This window comes from Empidonax traillii, unplaced genomic scaffold, assembly GCF_003031625.1.
Source record: "Empidonax traillii isolate 1590-97213 ecotype Southwest subspecies unplaced genomic scaffold, ASM303162v1 scaffold99:size1466351, whole genome shotgun sequence".
Classification (NCBI taxonomy): Eukaryota; Metazoa; Chordata; class Aves; order Passeriformes; family Tyrannidae; genus Empidonax; species Empidonax traillii.
Genome location: NW_020955292.1, coordinates 1,045,626 through 1,064,297, shown reverse-complemented (window position 1 = coordinate 1,064,297; position 18,672 = coordinate 1,045,626). Strand labels below are relative to the sequence as shown.

The following is an 18,672-nucleotide window of genomic DNA, read 5'->3' as shown; positions in this document are numbered from 1 at the left end:
ATTCTCTGAGAGGAGGGCCCAGAGTAAACAGAGCTCCAGATGAGGCCACAAAGATTTATGCACAGACATTTGCTTTGTCCCCTTCATCCAAACGCTGACGATGAAACTGTGCTGGCATCCCCTGGTGTTCCTGTAACTGCTGTGTTACACATAACACCCTGCCTTTCATCTGTATTTCCACTGTCATACACACCTTTTAAACTGAAAACACCTTGTGGCTTTCAAGTGGTGCTTCTTGTTCTGCAGACAGAAAACCTGATAGAACAGTAAGACTGTGCATTGGCTCAGAAATAAACTAAGCCCACAGACTTCAGGGGGCAGCTTCATTAATCGACCTGCAAAGAGGTTTCTGCTTCCCTTCGTTTGAAGTGAAGTGCCATCCCCAGTGGAGGCCCTGAATTTGCTGAGATTGTGCAGATGATTATTCTTTCAGTGAGGCAGTAGAAAAAGAAAGTATCACATTTTTGGGTAATACTTTCAAATGGATAGCAGGGCTCAGTCAGAACTTGATGACTTTTTTACAGTTTCTCTCAGTCCAGGAGGAACCTCTGCATTTCTTTCAGTCCAGGAAGAAACTGGGACCAAGAAACTACAAGCCAGTTACCTCCCTTGAGGAAACAGAGGCAGGGTACGCTTGTTCTCCAGTCTAATTCACTGATAATGTGCTGCAGGTCACAGACTGCACACTCGGGCACAGAGACCTGGCTGATACCATGTGTGCAAGGAGATGGCAGTGGGGAAAGGGGCCATTAAAAATGCCATGTCACATCCTTGTCTTACCTCACAGAGAACAATCCCAAATGAAAAGATGTCCACCATCTCATCGTAGCTCTGGCCTGCAGGAAACATAAGACAGTCAGCTCTGTAAGACACAGTTGCCCATCCAGCTGTTCCAGGAGCTGCCAGGCCAAAGTTTATCTAAGCCTGTTCCCTGGAGGGCACTAAAATAGGTGACAAAGCAAAGGCTTAACTCTGAGCAGGGTGAGTCACCCCAAGGTATGTGCACACAAACTGCACCTTCCCATACACTACCACCACAGATTTTAACCTTGCTCCTTTCTTATCCTGGGGAATTGCAGCACAATGCAGGGCAGTGTGTTGTACAGACCTGGGTATCAGCTCTGAGCAAGCGCTCAGGATAAGTGTGGGAAGCTTTTGTCCATTCCCCTGGACTGCTGTTGTAATGCATCCCCACAGTGCAGTCAGTGCTCAGCTTCCCCAGCAGGCAGCGAGCGCCGGGTCCCTCTGCAGTGACTGCAGGGATAATAAATTACACACCGGCAGCACTTTGATCCCGGGAAGGCAGGCAGGCTCCAGCCTGCCACGCTCTGCTTACAGACACACCCCTCCCAAGCCGGTATCTGGTAAACAGAGGTGATGTCAGACTATGCTCTTGCTGTTCTCCTGACAAATGCCAGGACTGAGACAGGCTCTGAGAAACACCCCCAGACTCCTGGGCTCTCCAAGGCTCTCGGGCCTTGAGAGAAGGTGAACAGAACAGCACACAAGAAAGCAACATGGAGAAGAACTGAGCTGAGGGAGAAGAGCCCAGTCCTCCCTTTCCTGCTGGACAGTGCTGATACCCCAGCCAGCCAAACTGCCCAGCCTGATCAGACAGACCTGCTCATCAGGAGGAAATTGTGTCCATTGTATTCCCTCACTTCCAATCCTGCAGGAGCGGCTTTTCCTCTAAGAGTCTCTGCTGAACCTTAATGCAGCTGAGGGCTGTATGCCAAAACCCTGATTTCCCTGCACCGGGACAACTCCCACCTCAATCCTGAGGCTTCTGCAAACCTGGCAGCAGATGGCTTCTCCCTGGATCTACACAGCAGCACACATAAGCCTCATCCTGGAGTTTACCCATGCCCTGTTTCCAGGGGCCGTTCCAAAGCACGAGGCTGGAACAGAAATTGATCTCAGGTTCAGTCTTATCTCAGGCCTCTTTGTTTTTCCCTGTTATCTGGATTATAGGAAGCTTACATCTGCTGCCCTCCTGAAGAATCCTGCTGTCGAGCCAGAAACATTCCCTGGGCTGGCACAAAGGCTTACCAGGTCAGGCACTGCAGCTACAGCACCTGTGTGTATAAATAAGCTCCCACATTAGCAGGTCTAAAATCACTGGCTCTAATAGGTTTGATTGTTACTGGGGCCGGAAGCTTTCAGTAATCCTGTCATCCCTGTCCCCTGTCACAGCTGTCCCCTCCCCTGCTCCTGCTCTGGGATCTTACCATTGAGCATCTCCGGGGCCATCCAGTACGGGTTCCCCACCACCGTGTAGCGCTTCTTCCTGTCGCTCTTGCGGAGGGTTCGCTTCTTGGCCGAGGGTTTCTCCAAACTGGGCTTTTTCCTCTCCTCCACAATCAGCCGAGACAGACCAAAGTCGGCCACCACCACCGTCTTATCCTGCACAAGGGATTGAGTACAGCCCACTGATTACACTCAGCTCCTCTCAGGAGCAAAGAGGCTGCGATTCCTGTTTGCTGAGAGGGCAGCTGTTCCAGCTCCCTGCGGCCAGATGAACATACAAGATGCATAGACAGGTGTAAGATACCCAATTCACAATCCCAACCCATCATTTCCTCCCTTCATTGCCTCATTTCCCATGTGGTCGGTAACACTTATCCCTTCAGTTTGGCAACACTTGCCAGGGCAAACCTGGACCTTTCCTTTCAGACCTTCCTCTTCTACCTGGCCAGGAATTAACTTGGGCTTTCACCCTTGGTCATTTTTTTCACCCACATGCTAATCTATCCCAGCCAAGCGAACAAGGGCAAGGTTTGAGGGAATGAAGCCACACAAAACTCCTGAGACCCAGAATCTCAAAAAGAGAGAGAGCACACTCATGCACACTCCCACGCACTTGTCTGAATCCTGAGTGCCAATAAAAAAGTCATCAAGTGGTTAAAAGAACAGAAGCAGCTGTAGAGAACATCTCATAGCTGAGATAAGGAACAGAACTGTACTAACTCCGATGACTTACAGGAGTTGTTACCAAGGGAAAGGGGGGAAGAGAACAGAACACAGAAACAGAGAAAGCCAGATCAGTCTGGAAAACCCTGTGTGCAGATGAAGCTCCCTTGTTTAGGGCACTAGAAGCCTCTCTGAAATCAGTTCCACCCTGACAAAAGAGGAAGCATCAAGCAGAGAAAACCAGGGGAGGAAGATGCCAAGGAGAGGAGCAGCAAGCTGTGGGAACAGAGGTGTTGCTCACCAACTTGATCAGGCAATTGTGTGAATTCAGGTCTCTGTGAATGATGCACATGGAGTGCAAGTAAGCCTGGAACAGAGGGAGAAAAGCTGGTGTTAGGAGTTCCCAGGTGGGCACATCCCGTCACACTTGCAGACTTGAGAACCTGATGCCAGTAGTCAGGCAGGGTCTGCAGCCCCTCATACACCACCCTGCTGAAGCTGCTGACCCTGTGACAAAGGAACAGCCCAACTCACCATTCCAGAGGCAATCCCTTTGGCAAAGCTGACCTTCTGCTGCCAGGGAAACGGGTCCTGAAAGACAAGTCCTCAGTGGTCAGCCCTATCTTATAGCAGCTGGGGACAGCAATTCCTCCACACCAGGGGCTGTCACAGCAGCCACAGACACGACACAGCCCCGGAAAGAAGAGGTTTCCTGCCTCAGGCCCACACACAGCTCAGAAGCAGCTTTACCACACAGCTCCAAAGCAGACTAAGAACAAGCAGATCAGGCTGGAACAACCAACCCCCCAGTCAGGCTCACGGAGCACAGCTCTCCCAGGAATCCCAACTCACTGCACTGCGCAGGAAGTCCTTCAGTGTGCCCCCCTCGATGTACTCGGTGAGCAGGTTCAGCTTCTTGTCCTTGTACAGCACCCCAATGAACTTGAGCACGTTGGGGTGGTCCAGGCTGCGCATCACTTTCACCTGCAGGCAGAAACATCCCACCCCAAAGAGTGAATGGAACAAGTCCTGACAGATTGCTCTGGGGTGACAAGCTCTCCAGCGCTGAAGGTCCCCTCCAGAGATCAGAGAACACTCAAACCCCAACCTCAGTCAGTTAAGTGTTGCCTCTTCATTTTCACACCGTGCATTTAACCTGATCTTAGTCGTTAAGGAGAGCACTCTTGAGCTGGCCTAACTTTTCAGAGCCAGCAGCTGTCCAGGGCAGCTCTCAGCTCTGTACTGCAGGTGTCAGGTGCTCAGGGAGCTGCCTTTAAGCTAAATCTGACTTTGAAAAACATCGCAGGCACCACTAAGAAGATAGTTCAGCCTAAATACAGCGGGAGTCTTAAATATCTTATAGATATTGGCCCTCATCCTTTGTATTTATGCACAAGGCTCAAGGGATAAATCCTTTATGTACTGCACAGCTCAATTTGCCTCAGACTTGGGCTGCATTTTATCACTGAAAAATTAATGAACTGGAGCTGAAGCCACATCTATTGCTCAGGGTGAGTCACACTTCACTGCAGCAAACTTTCAGCTCACGTCAGCTTTTCCCCCTGCAATGTCTCCCACCTTGATTCCTGCCAGGCTGCTGGCAGGATCTCTCTCTCTAAAGAAGATGGAAGAGAGTTCCACCACACTACAGGCTCAGAAGCTTTTTGAAGTCTTGCCCCTACCTCTGTCAAAAAAGTCTTCTGTGTTTCCTCATCACAGCGAATCAGCTCCTTCATCACCATCACCTTTCCCGTTGCTTTGTGAGTCACCTGGCGGAAAGAAAACCCACAACTACAGGCAAGGTTCAAGAATACACAATTCCAATGCTCCTGCAACTCTTCTGAAAGAGAGGGCAACATTCCCCTCCATCCAGAGAAGAGGAATAGAGGTGGGAGAAAATTCAGAGGCCAAGGATCTGCCGAAAACTGTGTAAAATTTCTCCTTTTGGAATCCAGCAGATTCTGTTTGTGAAACAGAACCCACCTAAAGCTGACAGAGGATCATGCCAAGAAGCAGAGCTGAAGCCTCCTCTGGGTAACACAGTGCTGAGCATGCACACAGGCTGCAACTCTCCCTTTCTGTTGCTGAACTCGGACAGCTCTGGTTCCCTAAGATCTCCAGGGAACTAAACTAAACAACCACCTGGTCTCTAGGAACAGGAGGGACCAATGTGACCAGCCACAGTACTTGCTGCATCAAACCCAGTCAATCTGGAGCTTAAGAAAAGTGTCACTTTTTTTGCCTCCTACCCTTTAAAATAAAAAGCCTTTCAGAAAACCTCCAGAACTGCAATCCAGAACTCAAGACCCTGTTCCAGCATTTAGGAAGCTTATGAGCTCTTGCAAACACTAACTCTGTTTGGAACCGTGGGACATAACAAGGCTGGTATGGTGTGAGTGTGGAATAACATGGAATAGCACAACAGAAGCAAGAGTACAATATTCTCCTGCTCCATAATCGAGCATCCATACACAGGCAGCGAGCCAGGGAACACCACACATTTCAGCCAGGGACATGAAAGCCAGAGACATCTAAAACCCAAAGATGAAGGGCAGTGAAGAGACAAAGACAAGGCTCAGTGGGATTCTTAAGCTGACATACCAGCAAAACTGAAACAAGTGTCATCATGGAACTCCAGGGGGGCAGTTTGAACTCCCAGAGCATGCACCTCAACAGGATGGCCATGGGGCAGTTTGAGCAGAAAAGAAATGCCTTTGTGCCAGTAACTGTGGGGACACAGGTGACACAAACATGCGACAGAGCAAAGGTTCCACTTACCTGCACCTGTTATTTCTCTATGAGCAGAGGAAAAGAGAAATATGCTCATTAGTATGGATCGAAAGCAGTGGGGTTGTAGAACTGGCACATCACCTCCCGTGGAAGCATGAGATGCAGATGGTGGTTGGACACCCCAAGGTTATACCCTTGTATATGTAAGGAGAGATGTCCCATATCATGGTGAGTGCAATCTGAGTCCTGAGGAGCTCACAGCACCTTAACAAGGCAGAGGAAGCTGCCCCCTGGTGCCAGGGATGTTGGGACAGGAATTGCTGGAGCACCTCGTGTCAAGACCCCAGAGCTAAAATGCGAGAGAACTGCTATTTGATGGAGATTTTAACTGTGAAAGTCATGCAAGACCTGACCACTAACCCCACACTGACAAGATATTTAAGCTCTGCTGTGAGTTCAGAGATGGTCACGACATCAGCCTGGCAAACCCCAAGCCTGCCACACTGAGGGTGGGTGAGGAATGCTCTGGGGAGCTGAATGCACCTCCTGCATAAGGAAGATGCCTGGAAGAGAAGGTGTGGCCTGTCCCCTGTTCTGTCCCCCTCACCCAGGCAGCTGCTGTGGCACAGGCACTCAGAGAGCTGAATCTAACTCAGGAGATGAGTGTGTGTGGCCAAGGTTGGCACTCAGAGAGGACAAAGTCAAAACCATCTGCAGCCAGAGACACTCAGGGAATGAAACAGAAATGAATCTCAGAGCAAACCAGGGAAGATCCAAGACCAATCACTCTCAGCAAGGCAAACACCACTGAGACAGCAGTGAAGGATCCTGAGACAGGCACACATTGCTGTAACCAAAGTAAATTATGAATGTCTGGGGACCCCCTCACCTTGATTGCTTGTCCAAAAAACCCTTTTCCTAGAACTTCGCCATGAATCAGGTCACAGGGCCGGAAGATTTGCTGGGAGCAGCTGGAAGAGGAGCGCAGGGATTCAGAACGACTGATGTCACGGCTCAGCAGGAGTGGCTCCTTTGGAGAGCTGGGGCCAGGAGACTTGGAGATGCTGTTACTTCTCCTAGGAAACAAAAAAGGCAGGAAGATCAGGGAAGCTGCTGGGAAACATCTGGTCCAACATATCCCATCATTCCTATGTGTCCTTCAGTGCCCTTAATATCCCCAAAGCCAGATGCTCTCCCAGCACTGGGGAAGCTCTTTACGAACCCAGAGCAGATTCCGAGTCAGGGCTGCCTGACAACAACACACCTCCTGCACTGGCAGTCAGGGATGGAGCTCTGGGAAAAGGGGGAGGAAGCTGTGAAGACACAGCACTTGCTATCTCTAAACAAAGATTAAAACACTGGTAAAATGACTAAATGAGCACCTGAGTGCCCTGCTCATGTAAGACAAGGTCTCAGCCAGATTCCCCTTAAGGACACATCCTTCCCCAGCCATTTAAGGCCGGTAAAAATCTGACCTTTACATTTTTTTAACTGAAACTCAGTAGCTTTTCTCTGCTAACAGGAGAGTTCTTTACTTCTATTAAGGAAAGTCTGTCATCCTGAAAGGGAGTGGAGAGAGTACACATCAGCAGCAGAACCCAAAGCTCTCCATGGCTTCTCCACTGATTTATCCCACTGCCCACATCAGAGATAAGCCACGTCCCCACAGTCACGGCAGTGCCAGGCCCGGGCACAGAGCTGCCCAAGCCAGGCCAGAGGCAGCGCTTCCAAGTCTCTACCTGAGGGAGCGCCGGCGGAGCGTTCCTTCCAGGTTCTCCTTGATGTCCAGTGGGGACAGGGAGCGTGGGGAGATGGGTGGCTTTATGTGGCTGGGCAGGCGGGAGTCCAGGCGGAGCCTGTCCAGGCGCTGCGAGACGGGGTCGTGCTCTATCAGCAGCTGGAGGGTCTGGCTGGTCTTGCGAATCAACTCCTCCACCTGAAATCAAACCAAAGGACAGCGCTGCAGCACACAGGAGAAACACAAACAACAAGAGACACAGACAGCACCCTCAGGACTCAGAGGAGAGAGTTCAGCGAGGTCACCCCATAGCTGTGGTTTAGTTGTGTGCACCACAGTCTGTCAGACAAATCAGACCAGAGGCAAAGAAGCTCCTTGTGCTGCCCAATCCTTTCTGGTCAGCTCCAAGTAACCTACACAGAAAAGATGTGGACAGGCTGGAGAGGGTCCAAAGAGGGGCCACAAAGATAATCCAAGGGCCGTGAAGCTGCCACGTGAGAAAAGGCTGAGAGAACTGGGTTTGTTCAGCCTTGAGAAAAGAAGGCTGAGGGGTGACCTTTATCACCATGTTCCAGTGTTTAAAGAGTGGCTACAAAGACGATGGAGACTCCCTTCTTGCAAGGAGTTACGTGGAAAATACAAGGGGTAACTGGTACAAGTTAATCCTGGGGAGATTCCAATTAGACACAAAAGGACAGTTTTTCACAAAGAGAACAATCAGCCCTTGGAATAATCTCCCCAGGGAAGTGGTGAATTCCACAACATTGGACACTTTTATGTTTCAGCTGGACAGGGTGCTGAGCCATCCTCTCTAAACTGTCCTTTTGCCAAGAAAGATCAGACCAGAAGATCCTTGAGGTCCCTTCCAACCTGGTATTCTATCAAATGCTTGTTCCAAAAACTACACAAGTTTCCACCTCGAACAGTGCTGTAAAAAACAGCTTTGAAAGAGCTACACACAGATTTATCTGTAAGATGTCTTGTGCTCGTGTTCTCTTCAGCACCAACAAAAAATAAAACCCTTGGGAAGTGAAGGTAATGATGGTCTCACTCCACTCCTGCAGCATCACCTGATATCTGTGTAAAGCTCCCCCTGTGATCAGCCGGGCCCTTGTGAATAAACTGTGTCCTCTCAAAGGCTCAGAACAGTGCACTTCACTAGCACTACATGGGAAAGTTTTCACAGCCTCTCTGTCCTCTCTCCCAGCCCTGGACTTTCCTTATTGCCTCCCTTTACATTTGAATGCCACAAAACCATTCCTGCATCCTGACTGCATTTCCATCTGTTACATTTTCCTCTCCAGCTGGAAGGCAAAGCTTGTCCTCATGTCTGTTCCTACTGTCAGCACAGAGTACTGGGGCTGTACACACTGTGTGTAGGGTGGGAGAATGGTGTCAGGAAGCAGAGAAGGTGTAGGAAGGCAGAGGAGAAGGAGGCTTCAGAACAGAACTCCACCCACCTCCTCCACCTGTAAGGTGCGAATGGGAGCTCCGTTGATCTCCAGGATCCGATCCGCAGGGTGGATGGCATTTCGGACATCTGGGCTGATGTGCATCCTATTGACTCTAAACACGGGAATTACAGTGTGTGTGAGAAGTCAGTTTAGCCAAAATTATAAAAAAAAAAGCATCCCTTCATATTGGTGTTTTGCAATAAAACAACGCTTAATCAACCAGCACGGGGAGCTCCCACGACACCGAGTGCTTCGGTCTGGGCTGGTTTGGAGAGAGCTCGCCATGACCAATGGCAAAATTGTCACTCCATTACAATCCTCCAAATGTCTTGTGTCCAGTGAAGGAGACAGCACTGAGAGATAAAATTATCAGTTAAGGCGGTCACAAGACTGAAATGGAGACCAAACACAGATGAGAGGTCCCTGCGATGCCGAGATCCCCCCAGGACAGCAGTGGTGCAGGATCCGTCCCAGCTCCCCCTGCACAGACACGTCCCCTGCACACAGCCTGGGCATACTCACTCTTTCACCTGCACACCAGTGGCATAGCTGGAGCAGCCCCCCCCCTCCACAGACACGGAGAAGCCCCTCTTGCCATCCGTGGCGGCGGGCATGGAGATGAGGGTCAGTGTGTAGGGCAGCTGCTCCCGCAGGGACTCCGTGGAATGCTTTTCTATCATGGGCGTCAGCACGATCTGGTTGTGGCATTTCCCGCTGAAAGAAGTGAAGAAAGTCATCATGGCAGCGTCCTGTCCCTCCCTGCCAAACTCACACCTAAGTTCTCTCACTGACCACAAGCCGCAGCTTTTAGTGCTTACACCTTCCTGCTTCCCTCCCTCCAAAGGCAGCTTCCTGGCATTCCTTAGAGCAGCATTTGGCCGAACAGGGCTTACGCTCAGCAGGGAGCAGCTCCTCTTACCAGTAGAGAGTGGAATGTTGCACCAGTGCATAAGTGTCCCCATCCTCGATGATCACTTTGCAGCTCATACAAGCGAAGCACTCGGGGTGATACTTGTATTCGCCAGCCACCTACAGACGGAAAAGGGAGTAACTTAAGCAGGGCCAAAATCCATCAGCAGATGCAGCTCCTGTTTTCCTCTCTAATTAACGAGATCATCCACAGCTCAAAGTCAAGCGGCAGGTTTTTACTGGAGAGTTTTATTAGCCCGTTCTGTTTTTCCTGAACCCCATCCTTGGCACCTTGTTTGCAGAACTCCAAAACAAACATGTCAGCAGGCAGGGCAAAGCTGGTGTCCCAGGGACCTCTGCTATATTTGGCAGCTGCTCAGCTATCAAAAATAGTTGATAGTCTGCTGGAGACTAGTAAACAAGGTATTAAACCTTCCTATTCAGTTGCTCTTGGCAAGATAACTAATGTTACGCCTGAATTAATAAAGCTGAAAGGGTTTGGGTTTTTTTTGGCAGACAGGCAATGCACAAATTCAGATGCTTCACCAGCCCAGCTGACAGAGAAAACTGAGACAAAAAATACCTTTAAAGAATATTTTTATTCATTGATCTGTTTTTCTGTTCTCCTTATGAGAACTCCCCTCATTGACAGTATTCTGCAAAGACTTCTGCAGGCAATGAGAAATTGTCTGCACGTTTCTCAGTGCTGCCCTTTGAGGTGGTAATGGTATCCCTGAGTACCACACTGCTTTTATTTAGGCCCTAGAAAAATAACAGTCATGTTTCATTCTGACAGTTTTAAAGGTTAAATATTTGCAAGGTTGTGGCAGGAGGGGAACATTTAGGTGAGCCCCATATTGTGCAGGCAGAGTTCAATGCTTCAAAAGCAAGTTCAAGCCTGAAGCAACTGGGTCTAACACTATTTCAAGACACCGTCAGCCTGAAAAACCACTCTGGTCACAGCCCAGGTGGGACTTGGATGGCAACATTCCCCAAAGCCAGAACCTGCTGCTTAACTTGAGCCGAGAGGTTTGATTCCACTCTGCAGTGGAAAATCACCCTGTGCAAACACTGGGGCACTCACTGTGCTCAGGAACTGAACACGTCCCCCAAATCACTCCACTGCTTCTCAGGCCTGTGCATTTCAGCACTTCACTTTCTTTGTTCATGTGCTTCAGATCCTCACAGCTCCCTCCTTCAAGGGCTCCCCCCATGCAAAATCAATCTTCATCCACAAGATGCACACACAGGCTCCATTTCTAATCTTTGATTAGAGAAGCAAGGAGACTGTTACCTTCAGGTTATTTGCTTCTCTTTATACCTAAGACGACACCTAACTACGTTTGAGGAGTTCAGGCAGGAATCCTTCAGCCCTTACCATCACAGGTCCAGTCATCAGCAGAGAGCAGCCATGGCAGGATTCCCCAAACTTCCCCCAGTAGTCTTTGTGACAGTACAGCTTCCCATCCTTCTCGTAGTACCAGTTAGTGAGGGGATCCTGACATTCAGAGCACCTTGAGGAAAACAAAGGAACAAAGTTCCAGTTGGCAACAAGTCACAAATCAACAAAAGAGGTCCTGTCCTGCGTGGAGGACACAGACATTCAGCAGCAGCTCACCACCAGCTCTTCTAGCTGTGGATGGACTAAACTCTACTGATTCCCAATGCTCCTTCAGCTGAAAATTAGCACCAAACCCAAGGTTTGTAAGGAGAGGTGAATCAACCAGCACAAAGTGTAAAACAAATCCCACACATTAAAACACACCAGTAGCTTTATAAACTCTGCTTTATATTTTGCTCCTCTGCTCTCTCTCTCTCTCCCTGGATGCAAGTTTCCAGCCACAGAGTTGCCCAGCACAGAGACAGCTCTGCTGTGTTCCTACTTGGTGTTTCTACAGCATCAACCATCTTGTGCCAGAGCACTTGTCCCCTCAGCCAGTTTAGGAAGGGGCACAGAGAGGCAGGATCCACTTCCCTATGCAACACAAAGCCAGATTTGCACCAGCCTTTGTGGAAAGCTTTGCTAGTCTTCTGTAAGCAGACCTCTCCCCAAAAGATAAACAACTCCCCCCCCCCCAAAAAAAAAGAAAACAAAGGGAAAAAAAAAAAAAGAAACAAGGGAAAAGATGCAGCAATTCTACTGCAGATACTTCTTAGCAATCACCAGCAGAACCCAGATGTTCGGGCTTCCTGAACACACAGTAATCCTGCCTCTTCAGCAGCAGGGAGGTGTGACACAATGGAGAGATAAGGCACAGACAGCAGTTGCATCACTAAAGATGATTCCATTAGCCCAGGGCAGCACGTTCTCAGACTTTAAAAGGAAAATTAGTCTGGCATTGGCCATTGGTGAGCCGGGATCCCAGGTGGGTTAGTCACCAATAACCCGTTCCGAGAAACACCTCGAGGATCAATGTGTCATTTCCCCAAAGGTGGAAGAGTCTCTTTTGCCTCTTACCTCAATACCTGTCCCAGTTTCTGCACTGGGGTGGGGGGTTAGGTCGGTGGGGGTCCTCCCACAGCACCCAGTGCACTGGAGTCACTGGTGGCAGTGGAGGTGCACTTTTGACGTGCTCCCAGGGCTAAGAGGAGAGCTACTGTTGACTTCACCTCTCACAAGTTTCCCAAAAGCTTATTTGTGCCAAAGACATTCCTTGTAAACTCCACCAGCTCGTAATGAGCGTGATGATATGTGAAGCTGGTCGTGCTCCAACACAGAGAGTTATTTGCTCCATCTCAAGAGACTGCACAGCAACAGGGTAAGGCTATTTGTAAGCAGCCTCTGGTTTTAGGGGAAAACACCTCATGAAGTACTTAGTGCCATACCCTGCCCTCAGGAAGACTGCTCCTTCTAACATATTTGGCTTATACAGTGTTTGTTCTCCCAGCTGAGGAGCATCAAATCCTGCTCTCCCTCCAAGTGATGGGAAAGGACTCCAGCACGTGCAACAGGCCCTGCCAATTCTGTCTGGAGCAGAGGGAGCAGCGAGTCAAGGTTGCTGTAGGTGGTACATCCATCAGTGCAGCCCCAGCCCGGGGGCACTGCCGTGGTTACACCCTGCTCATGGTATGCAGGAGACCCAGAGGGCATTCTGCCTCCAACCACCGGCCTTTGGCTTCATCTGCAGTGAATACCCCTCGCTGAATGAGCAAGGGGGTGAGTGGGAGGGAGAAAAGAGCAAGTGGAAACTAACAGCAAAGATTTCTATCTCCTTGTGGCAGGAACATCTGGCTCAGCACGGGCAAATCGGATCCCTCAGACTTATCCAAGTTCTGCATGCATGCCTGTACCAGTGTGTGCTCCAGCACTGATTACATCTTCCAGCAGAGAGCTGTGACCAGACCTGCATTTGGGATGCAGACAGCGATGCTGGAGACTGCTCCACCAGGACTTCAACACCTGGCTTCCTGTCTAAGTTCTCTCCAAGCAGATGGGTTACTTATTTATTTGTTTTTAGGCACAACACCTTCCCTTCCTCAGCCCTCCTCAATTCCACCTTCAACCACCCCTTTTTCTCCCTAAGAAAATCTAAAATTTCTGCAAAATCTTCAACTCTGTTTAGGTGGGCTCCGGGGGATTATGTACTTTGATTTGTCTTTCCTTTACCCCTCTTCTACTTCTCCGTGGTTTGATCCAACCTCCCAGCACTTGGGTTTTTTTGCTTCCATCCGGAAATAAGCACTGGTACCTGATGTGAAACACACCCACAGAGAAAGGAAGGTGAGGAGGTGGAGCCAGCAAGCAGTCAGTTCTTTGCTATGTAATTAAACAAATCTGGGCAGGACAAGTTTGCAGCTTAAGGCTCAGAACCCCACCCTGGGCAATGAGGCAACAGGAACAGAATCCCAGAGAGGCTGGATGCTGGGAATGGGCCTAACTGGCTGCTTCCTTAATCCCTGCCAGTGAGAGGCCAAGGCTGCAGCCCACAGTGCCAAGCAGCACCCCTGTTACTCACCAGGCACCCTGGAACCCGGGACAGGCTTTGGGTTTGACAGGTGTGGGACACCGGCTGACAGCACAGCTGTGGTTTCAGTGACTCGGCCCAAAGGATAAAAGCATCACAAGGTTGTTCCACACGGTTCTCACTGAAGAGATTGCTGAATGTTATCCTGTCAGAATTTTATCACAGGAGATACAACTTCTTCCTTTCCCTCCTCACTAGAGCTGTGGCACTGCAGCAGGGCTGACATCAACTGAGACAGGAACACAACTACTGCTGCAGGTATTTACAAGACACCCTTTGCCAGCCACCATGACCAAAGGAAAGGAAGATTTCATGCTCCTCCATGCTAGTCGTTTATAGATTAGAAACTACTAATCTTCTCCTGGATGATTTGCTGTTCTTATTACAGAGTAACAAACCATGGCAATCAAGTTTCATGGAGGGCTGGTAACAGCCATACCTGCCCTGTTTCCTCTTGCACCATTTTCGGAGCCACAGAACCCTGCTCTGATTATACAGACCAGACCTCACGATTCTTCACTTCCCAGACAAAATAAATTAATCTGCCTCCCACAGCCACCCCCCAGGAACCCCAGGCAGCATTTGGGTGCAGTGCTCAGTCAGGGTGATCTGCAGCACAGCAGGTGCAGGAAGAGTTCACAAATCGCTGCTGGATGGACTCTGGGTTTTGTGGGGGGTGGCAGGAGGATCAGGTCACAACAGGTAACCAGCCTGGTTTCAATTGATGTGGCATCTCTTTTACAGCTAGATGAAAACCAATACCTTCATGGAAGCAAAGACTTCCCTGGCACTGAAGAGACAGATCCCTTTGAGAAGGGCTCATTAACAAAATGCCCCCCTCACACTCACTGTCAGGCCGGATCAGTTAACGCTGGGCAGGCTCGGGAGAGCCCCGGGTCCAATGGTGCAGGCAGCGCTGGGGGGGCACAGCCACACACACAGAGCTGCAGGATGGAGCACAGCCCCAGCCTGCAGCTGACACAAGGGCTTACTCACCCGGGCTCAGGAGCGTGTGCACTGCCCACGTCAGAGACACCAGCCAGGGAAGGACAGATACTAGAAAACAGACTACTAGAAGACAGAGCATTCAAGCTCTGACTATGCAAAACCATTTCCACACACTTAAGAGAAGGTGTATCCATTAGCATAATACCCCACACATATTACAAATAATGAATGTCTGCTCACTTTCCCTCTTCGGAAAGCAGATGCTGTTTCAGAAAGTTGGCTAAAGCAGCTCATCAAATGCACAATATTTACTCCTGTCCTAGACTGCTTCAACAAAAGGCTCCTTACTCCCAAATCAGCACAAAAGTGTTTGCAGAACAGGATCAATAACAAGCAAATCCGAGCGGAGGGGATAGGAGGCAGACAATGAAAGTGCAAGCTGTGCTTTTCCTCATCCATCCACCTCATCAGCACATCAGTCACCAGCCCGGCTGTGTTCAGCCCCGCTAACTGTTCTCACCGCGGACATGCAATGCAATCAAAGCCTGATTCTGGAGCTATCACCTTTCTCGAGTCTCATTTGTTCAACTGGACCAAGAACAAATAAAAATTGAACAAACCAAAATACCCCAGAAGAAGCCTTTCCACGCAGGGGAAGTGTGCTGCTCATCCCCAGTTACCCGCAAAGCACCTGATTTCTTTCCTCAAACAGGATTATGCGCTGCCTCGCTGCAGGTTACATCACCTTCCTGCACTCCCACAGCAGCACCTCGGCTCACCCTGTGCCGTGCCCAGGCACAAGGAGCTTTGGAAAAGAAGCAGCAGCAGGCACAGTAATCTCGTTCCTGTGCCAGTGAGCGAAGCACGGGGCACTGGGCACAGTGGCACATCCCGTGCTCCCTGAGGGGGAGCCTGCCTGGGCTGAGCACACACTGGAGCAGCTTCTATACCCGAGAGCTGGGAAGGGGTTGGCAGCAAGAACCTCCCCTGTTGCCTCCTCAGAGACACACAGGATCCCAGTTTGAGGCCGGCTGTTCCCGGCACACAAGCACCGACGCTTTAGGATTCCATCACAGGAGGGGAAACGACACTCTGGAGGTCCAGTTGCTAATCCTGGGCGAGACTTACCGAAAGGGATCCTTAGGAGCGAAGTACGCTGGGGCAGACAAGTAACTTCCCATCTTCAACACTGGATAAACCGGCTCAGCCACAAACTCGTCCAACTGCCTCTGAACAGCTCTGTTCTGCCAACATGGCAGCAGCCAGGGCTCATTTACCCTTGCGCTGATTCAGATACTTCACCTCTCTTTGAAGCTGCCCAAGGAATGCCAGGTCTCTCGGCTGCTCATTCCTCTTCAGACTTTTCCCGGCTCCCATGGCCATAACCACCTCCTCCCGCACTCCGCAGCAGCAGCACCTCGGGAAGGACAGAATCCCTGCTAACCGGGCTAGTTGGACATGCTGCTGCAGTGGTTCCTGCGAGCTCTGCTGCCTGCTAACTATTGTCAAGTTTTCCCTTCCCTGGTTCCACCCAAGGGTGGGAGGGGAGGAGGAGCCATGGCAGGCGGACAGCGGCGGCTCCAGAGCCTCAGCAGGCTCTGCTCCTTCACAGGGGTGGAGCTCTGACCCAGAGAGGGGCTGCGTATTCAGTGCCGAAAAAGAGCAGCTCTGGCCACAGGATACAAGCACAAACACGTGAAGCTTCTCTTTGCAGCAGCGGCACATTCAGATGAAAAAGTTAAGGAAGACAACGAGCCGCATCTCCAAACACATCAAATGAACGTTTACTATAAACATTCCTAAACCCCGCACAGTGAATGGGGCTTAACTGCCTTCACAGCACCTACAGTCCCTTCAGCCTCTTGCAGGAGGTAACTCACAGTGTGCTGCAGCCAAGGAAAAACAGCTTCCTTTCCAACACTGTTTTAACAGAGATCATTACAATCCTTTAACCTAATCTTCATCTCCTGACTGGAAGCTGAGGTATAAATCAGCACAGAGCACTCTCTCCCGCTCGCAGCACATACAGTTGTATCATTGTGCTTGTCTGAAGCCAAGAATGATCTCTAGTGACCTAAGCAGCTCAAGCTGCTCGCAAGACACTCAGAAATGCACCAAACATGTGCTGCTGCACCGAGCCCGCTCCTTTCTGTACAGTCAGCGAAGCCTGGCGTGCCTGAACACAGCCTGCAAACCGTGCTCTGTTCCAGCGGCAAGAGCGCTCCAGTGCTTTTCCTGGAGATGCTCGTCTCAGCTGGCACCCTGTTCCAGGGACGCTTGGGGCTGGAACAAGGCAGGCTTGGCTGCAGATTTGACAGCCGCTGCTCGCTGTTGAAGTAAGCAGAAAGCCAGGCAGCTTTTTGGATTGTTTTCTTTTTTTATCCCCCCTCCCTTTTTTTTTTTTTTTTTTTTTAACTTCTAATAAGCAGGCACCTTTCTGAAGGGAAAAAAAAAAATCTCCCCATTTCCCCCACTGAGCGCAGTTTGTAAGCCCGGCTGTAAAAGTGCAGTGAAGCCTAGTGCTGCAGAGCCCGACGTGCTCATCAGCTCCAGCACGGGTCTAATTCCTTCTGACATTTCACACAGCTCCACTGGAAGCAGCAACACGGTGAGTCTGTGTCTAGGAATGCGCTCTGGTCTCCCACATTCTCTATATGTTGCCTCTGAAAAGGGGCCAGGCTCGCAGTGCGGCGCTCCCCGGGCCATCGGCACCTCCCCACGGCGCACAGACCCCGGCCCGGCCCTCCCCGCCCGCCTCACCTACGGACAAAAGCTTTGCCCCCCAACCCTGCTGCCCTGGGCCGAGCGCCCTCCGAGCGGGATTCCACGTGACCTCATAAATCCCAACTCTGCAGACAAAACCTTTGAAGATTTGATCCGCAGATGTGATAAGCAGCCAGCTAGTCTGTGAATGAAGCCAGCAGATAAAGCCCAACTTCAAAGTAATAAAAACCACCCAGACAGCTAAGCAACTAGGAAAGGATTTTGTTTAAGACTTCCTTAAAGCCAAAGGACACATAGTCAAATGTCTATTTAAACAGGAAACATCTTATCAAAATGATTTTACTTTTGCAGCAAGCCCCAGCAGCAGCAGCCAGTAAGTTACATTTGGCTACACAGAATTCTCCTGTTACTTCTTGCCTTTTCTGTTGTCTCTATGACCTATTTGAGAACACAATGTCTCTGATAAAAGGGCTCTGGAAAAGGTGTTAATGTGTTCCTGCATTCTAGATCTGAATTCCTGCCAGAATGTCTGTACTTCAGAAATGCTGATAAACAGGTGTGTGTGTTGGGGGGGGGGACTTTTTTCTATGTAATTTTACTGATACCATCTCTGGGGGGCCACAGTGCACCGAAGCAAATTTCTTTTTCACCAAGTGAAGTCAGACATCAGCACTTTCTCTCTCGCAAACGCTGACAGCATTTCAACTACAAACAGGTTGCAATCACGGGAGGGAGTTGTTTTCCTCACGATGATTTAGAACCGTGCAGGAACTTTTGCCAGAAGGGCTATAATAAATAAAAAGGAACACATGAAAAACCTCCACAACGACTTACACGATATTTATCACCAACTGAGTCGCAGGCATTACAGATTTATCCCCACAGAAGCGATCACATAGCACTACCGTGATATAGGAGGTATATCTTAAACGGGCTGAGGTTGGGCTGAACCTCTCAACACCCTCTTTACCGCACAGCTCCTGCCCGTCTGCAGACAGATGTATTGCTCAGCACATCCACCAGCCCTAAGACACACAGATTTATCCTGGCACAGGCAGGCACTTGGATATGTGTGGGACCGGGGGAAGAGGAGTCTGCAGCCAGCCTTTCTTTCAGCATGGGCGCAGCTTGGAGGCATTCCAAATACTTCAGTACAATCCCAACACCTCACTGCAATTCCAAGGCACTTACATGGAACACGTGCTTTGTTGCTGTTGAAAGACACAGTCAGCTCCTGAAAACAATCTCCTTTGGATCTGCACGTACCTCCGAGAGGGGAACTCGAGTAAACTAA

General features: G+C 50.0%; 1 protein-coding gene across 4 annotated transcripts in view; it reads right to left on the bottom strand.

The window, feature by feature from the left end:
- The window catches only part of LIMK2 (LIM domain kinase 2), a 30,433-nt gene that overhangs the window by 3,490 nt on the left and 8,271 nt on the right, over positions 1 to 18,672 (bottom strand). For 2 of the 4 annotated variants that reach the window (XM_027881972.1, XM_027881970.1), the window contains 12 exons: positions 11,120 to 11,255; positions 9,752 to 9,861; positions 9,355 to 9,546; positions 8,839 to 8,944; positions 7,380 to 7,576; positions 6,530 to 6,716; positions 4,593 to 4,679; positions 3,763 to 3,894; positions 3,445 to 3,501; positions 3,212 to 3,277; positions 2,229 to 2,403; positions 781 to 836 (listed from right to left, as the gene is read on the bottom strand). In XM_027881972.1, the coding sequence (XP_027737773.1) occupies positions 781 to 836; positions 2,229 to 2,403; positions 3,212 to 3,277; positions 3,445 to 3,501; positions 3,763 to 3,894; positions 4,593 to 4,679; positions 6,530 to 6,716; positions 7,380 to 7,576; positions 8,839 to 8,944; positions 9,355 to 9,546; positions 9,752 to 9,861; positions 11,120 to 11,255 (1,501 nt within the window). Of the gene's footprint in view, positions 1 to 780; positions 837 to 2,228; positions 2,404 to 3,211; positions 3,278 to 3,444; positions 3,502 to 3,762; positions 3,895 to 4,592; positions 4,680 to 6,529; positions 6,717 to 7,379; positions 7,577 to 8,838; positions 8,945 to 9,354; positions 9,547 to 9,751; positions 9,862 to 11,119; positions 11,256 to 15,782; positions 16,333 to 17,414; positions 18,165 to 18,672 lie in introns of those variants that run through there. The other 2 variants (XM_027881974.1, XM_027881973.1) reach the window with 2 other exon arrangements.